The sequence below is a fragment of the Dama dama genome, chromosome X (assembly GCF_033118175.1).
Source record: "Dama dama isolate Ldn47 chromosome X, ASM3311817v1, whole genome shotgun sequence".
In the NCBI taxonomy this organism is placed as follows: domain Eukaryota; kingdom Metazoa; phylum Chordata; class Mammalia; order Artiodactyla; family Cervidae; genus Dama; species Dama dama.
Genome location: NC_083714.1, coordinates 118,443,708 through 118,449,555, shown reverse-complemented (window position 1 = coordinate 118,449,555; position 5,848 = coordinate 118,443,708). Strand labels below are relative to the sequence as shown.

The following is a 5,848-nucleotide window of genomic DNA, read 5'->3' as shown; positions in this document are numbered from 1 at the left end:
AAGGATATACAATGGAAAAAAAGACAACCTCTTTAACAAGTGGTGCTGGGAAAACTGGTCAACCACTTGTAAAAGAATGAAACTAGAACACTTTCTAACACCATACACAAAAATAAACTCAAAATGGATTAAAGATCTAAATGTAAGACCAGAAACTATAAAACTCCTAGAGGAGAACATAGGCAAAACACTCTCCGACATAAATCAAAGCAAGATCCTCTATGACCCACCTCCCAGAATATTGTAAATAAAAGCAAAACTAAACAAATGGGACCTAATGAAACTTAAAAGCTTTTGCACTACAAAGGAAACTATAAGTAAGGTGAAAAGACAGCCCTCAGATTGGGAGAAAATAATAGCAAATGAAGAAACAGACAAAGGATTAATCTCAAAAATATACAAGCAACTCCTGCAGCTCAATTCCAGAAAAATAAATGACCCAATCAAAACATGGGCCAAAGAACTAAACAGACATTTCTCCAAAGAAGACATACAGATGGCTAACAAACACATGAAAAGATGCTCAACATCACTCATTATTAGAGAAATGCAAATCAAAACCACAATGAGGTACCATTACACACCAGTCAGGATGGCTGCTATCCAAAAGTCTACAAGCAATAAATGCTGGAGAGGGTGTGGAGAAAAGGGAACCCTCTTACACTGTTGGTGGGAATGCAAACTAGTACAGCCGCTATGGAAAACAGTGTGGAGATTTCTTAAAAAACTGGAAATAGAACTGCCATATGACCCAGCAATCCCACTTCTGGGCATACACACTGAGGAAACCAGATCTGAAAGAGACACGTGCACCCCAATGTTCATCGCAGCACTGTTTATAATAGCCAGGACATGGAAGCAACCTAGATGCGCATCAGCAGATGAATGGATAAGGAAGCTGTGGTACATATACACCATGGAATATTACTCAGCCATTAAAAAGAATTCATTTGAACCAGTCCTAATGAGATGGATGAAGCTGGAGCCCCTTATACAGAGTGAAGTAAGCCAGAAAGATAAAGAACATTACAGCATACTGACACATGTATATGGAATTTAGAAAGGTGATAACGATAACCCTATATGCAGAACAGAAAAAGAGACACAGAAATACAGAACAGACTTTTGAACTTTGTGGGAGAATGTGAGGGTGGGATATTTCAAAAGAACAGCATGTATACTATCTATGGTGAAACAGATCACCAGCCCAGGTGGGATGCACGAGACAAGTGCTCCGGCCTGGTGCACTGGGAAGACCCAGAGGAATCGGGTGGAGACGGAGGTGGGAGGGGGGATCGGGATTGGGAATACATGTAAATCCATGGCTGATTCATATCAATGTATGACAAAACCCACTGGAAAAAAAAAATAATAATAATTAAAAAAAAAAATTTAAAAAAAATAAAAATAAACTACCCTATTAACAACTAGTGTTGCCCACTACAGTCTGTCTATAAAAACTCTGAAATCCCTTTGTTGGGGGCTCAGAGCTTGGACTGTTAACTCCTCTGGGCCTGCTGGCATAATAAACCTGAGTTCTCCAACTCTCTGAGTGTGGTGCTTGGTTTCTTGAGTACTGGTTTCTGCAACAATATAACCACACAAAATAGGACTTAAGAAAAAAGTACTTTTAAGGTGTATTTAAACAGAAGGAGTTTAATTCGGAGAATTGGCTACTCAGTTGATGGTTTTCTTGGGAACCCAAAATTAGGGGGAAGTGGGGCCACAGACAGATTAGTATCAGCACAAAACAATTACCATTCCTAGGCTAGAGGGACAAAGCTAGGGTGGTATGACTGGTTTCCAGGGCTCAAGATCACTTGGTAAATGCTCGAAACATGGCAGAACTGTCTGGACGGGCTACTGCAGCAAAGGAGGTGCAGACATTCCTAGAAAAACCAGATGAAGCACAGAGGGCATAGAAGAAACCTGGATTCCTGCCCTTCAGTCCCCCTACAGTGCTTCCTACTGGCTGAACCAACATGGAAGCCAGAGGACAAGAAAACTTGGAAATGTAATGCACAGGAACTGTACTTCTGAGGTACAGAAAAATCCCAGGGAAATTCTCAGTTACTTGAATTCTTTTATGTAGGCCACCATTCAATCCAGGCTTTACCAAACTATTAGATCCACTTCTAGCCATGCTTCACCTTGCCGTTAAATGCCAAATCTCAGGTATTACCATCTTGACAAATTTTACCTTATTTAACCTTATGTTCTAGTCTGGGTCCAGCAAGCTTAAAACCCATTCCCACAATACTTCCTGATTTCTTGCTTATACGAACCAACAAGAACTTGCAGTTACATTGAATACAGGTGCTATTTCATCTTTGTATCTGCCCTGCACCATGACAGAACATGACCTTTCAAGGGCAATGTGGAGGCAATGGGCTTCCCAGGTGGCGCAGTGGTAAAGAACCTGCCTGCCACTGCAGGAGATGCAGGAGACTTGGGTTGAGAAGATCCCCTGGAGGAGGAAATGACAACCCATTCCAGTATTCTTGCCTGGAAAATCCCATAGACAGAGAGCCTGGTGGGCTACAGTCCATGGAGTCCTAAAGAGTCAGACACGACTGAGTATGAAAGCGTGTGTGTGAGACAGAGAGACCATGGAGGTAATAAGAGTGGTGAGGTTTCTTCTTGAGGAGTTGCCTTTCTTTTGCAAGGAAACTGCCTCTGTGACGTCATTAAAGATACTTTTTTTTTCTTTTTTTGCTTCAAATAAGCTTTATTTTTAATAGAACCTGGAAATGACCTAAATGTTTGTTAATAATTGACAGATAAACAACTGTATAACATTCACACACAGGGAAATATTACTCAACAGCAAAAAGGAATAACATATGGATATTCCCCAAACAGTAAATAATCTTGAAACAATTATGGTTACTGATGGAAGGTAGGGAAAAAACCAAAAGTCATACTGATTACATTTATATAAAATTCTAGATAAAGCAAACTAATAAATAATGAAATAAAACAAAGCAACAGTTGCATGTGGATTAGGGAGGGACAAGAGGAAGAGATCATTAAGGAGCATGAGAAAACTTTTGTGGGTAATGATATGTTCATTACCTTAACTGTTCTTACAGTTTAAGTAAGTGCAATTATATAAGTTTCAATTATAAACGAATGAAGCTGTTAAAAGATAAAATGGTCTTACATAAAAAATCTGGATCTCCCATTTCTTTGGGAAAACCAACCAACCTTATATGTGTGCTGCAGGCAGTCCCAAGGTTGGGTGATTTTGAGGCTGGTGAAATCCATTTCAGTAAGCTCACGTAGAGTCAATACTGTCCACAGGAAACAGAAACTTTTGGAAAACTGCAGTGGATTCCAGATCTTTTCCACAGGAGCTGGGTCATGTCCACACTGAAACCACCAGGAGGTAAGGAAAGTGGATCCCCAGTGGGTACGTGGCATTCATGATTCCCTCTAGGAAATAGGAGAGAGAGAATGTCAGTTGGACTCAGCTAAGAACATTGGCGTAAGAGCCACATGGTCTTTAGTCTGTCTGCTGGTAGAAGTGGGGCAGTTTCTACAACAGACACTAGCAAGGATATACCTCAGGCCAAGGGAAGGTTCTGGGAAGGTTAGAAAATATAAAGTAGCTCCTGAAGACTTTCCACATACCTGGTAATCGACGTTGTCTTGCCCATTTGCTGAATGACTGAGGCCTTGCTCCAGTGTGACTTCTCTCACGTTAACCAAGGCTGGTATCGTCAACGTATTTCCTACAATCAGTCTTCTTTGCAGGTTTTCTATGGTGTGGTTTTTATTGTGGAGATTGAGGTGGGACTTGCTGATGTATGATTTTCCGCATTCGTTACATACAAAAGGCCTTATTCCACTATGAAGTCTCTTATGTATTTTAACATAGGAACTGCGGGAAAAGGTTTTCCCACATTCGTCACACTTCGAAGACCTCTCTCTAGTGTGGACTTTCTGGTGATTATTAAATAGGTCTCTGCAGTTAAAGACTCTCCCACATGTGTTGCATTCATAAGACATTTCTGGTATGTAGAATTCCTGCTGCTGGACACCTTCCTCCTGGTTACAAGCTCCCTCACTTCCACTGCACTGGTGCTCCTTTTGTCCAGTGTGAGAGGTCTCCTTACATTCAGTACTCGTGCATGGATTCTCCGCGTTGTGAGTACCACGGTGCTGCACAACTCCCGAACTGGTTGAGACGTCTTCTTCACCCTTCTCACAGGTACAGGCCTTCCCTAACCCGTGGCATCTGTGGCTATTCACGGAGAAGGCCTGGTCCCTTTCTCTTCTAGCTACTGTCCCTCCACTCTGCCACCTCTCCATCGGGTCAAGACTTACACTGAGTGGGAAAGCTCTTCCACATGATCCACACGTATGTGGTTGCTGCTCAGAAGAAGTTTCTGGCTGCCCATCCGGCTGAAAAACGCCACTGAAGGTTGGGTTACACATGTCACGTAGGTGGCTGTTTTGGATGGAAAGCACCACCTGCAGACTTTGCACATTTGATATTTTTATAGCCATACCCTGCTCAGAAGAGGCATCTCTATCCTCCAGGCTAGGGCCAGGGCTTTCCTGGCTTACCTCTCCCACTGCCCCAGCTATGCCTATCCTGGCAGGAACCTCGGGTGCTCTCTCTCGCCCTGGTGGAGAAATCAAATGATATCTGCAATAGTCAAGTCCCACTGACATTACCAGTGAAAAGTTGTCCACCATCGTCTTATAGTACAGGCATTTCTGACTGTCAGTGAGCAGGTCCCACTCCTCTCTAGTAAAGTCGATGAATACATCCTTAAAGGTCACAATGGGGCTGAAGGAGCCCGTGTGTGGTGCGGCGTCCGCCATTGTCAAAGTACCGAAGCACTGCGTGGGCGAGCCTGAGTAGGCGCCAGGGAACAGGCACGGTCGTCTGCCTCACTGGCAGGGGTACGGAGTCTCACTTAACACTAACCTGGAAGTAGGGCAGGACAGAGTCTGCAAAGCAGAGATAAATCCCGATTGTGGACGTAGGTCCCAGTTGCAAAATGGCCCTCTGCTCGGTGTGGTGCAGAGGCGCCGGCAGAAGAGCAGCTTCCGTCTGGTGCTTTTCGGAGTCAACCGGAACTAAAAACAAGTGCGTGCGAATGCCTTGAGGCCGGAAGTCCCGCCCAGATGCCAGCGTGATGCCAGCGTAAAGATATTTTTTTCCTAGTCTGGGAATGGCTGACTTCCTTCATTGGAGAGCAGAAAGAAGGCTTCGGCTGTGAAGGTGACTTGAGGCAATTTTAAAATTCATAGTTCTCAGCTTCATTCAGGTCCATCTAAGTGCCTCCATTTCAAATGTGATAGTCTTGTTTTCAGCCCTTTCTGCGCTCGAAAATGTGTTGATGTTACAAATTAACTTTTTTTTTATACGTACATTGTTATACAATGTTACCATTAATTGTACATGTGTGTAGCTTGTATTTAGGCACTTTTGAATTCTCGCTTTGGTTCTCATTGTTGGTTGATTATCTTGAGTTGGTTATGTAGATGATCAGATCCTTGGCAAGTAATATTTCATTTCATAGTTTACAGCTTTTGTGTCCATTCTCCACTTTTTCTCTCTCGTTTTATTGCAGTGGCTAGAACCTTTAGGACAATGTCGATGAGCAGTGGCGATAAGAGATAACTTTTAAAATTTCTGAATTGAATGTACATTATTCTAGACTGTGCATGTTATACTGTACCTGTATTTGATATAGGTGTATGCTATATGTATTTATGAAAGTTCTTTTAATCATGAGTGATTGCTGGATATCATTCAGTGGTGCCCTGCTGTGCTTAGTCAGTCTCTCAGTCCTGTCTGACTCTCTGTGACCCCATAGAGTATAGCCTGCCA

The 5,848-nt window shown here is 42.8% G+C and overlaps 1 protein-coding gene across 1 annotated transcript; it reads right to left on the bottom strand.

Moving 5' to 3' along the window:
* Positions 1–3,459: 3,459 nt before the first annotated feature.
* LOC133052849 (zinc finger protein 671-like) lies at positions 3,460–4,833 on the bottom strand. The gene has a single exon (XM_061137679.1). It carries the CDS (start codon positions 4,831–4,833, stop codon positions 3,460–3,462), a length of 1,374 nt encoding a protein of 457 aa, XP_060993662.1.
* Positions 4,834–5,848: the final 1,015 nt, after the last annotated feature.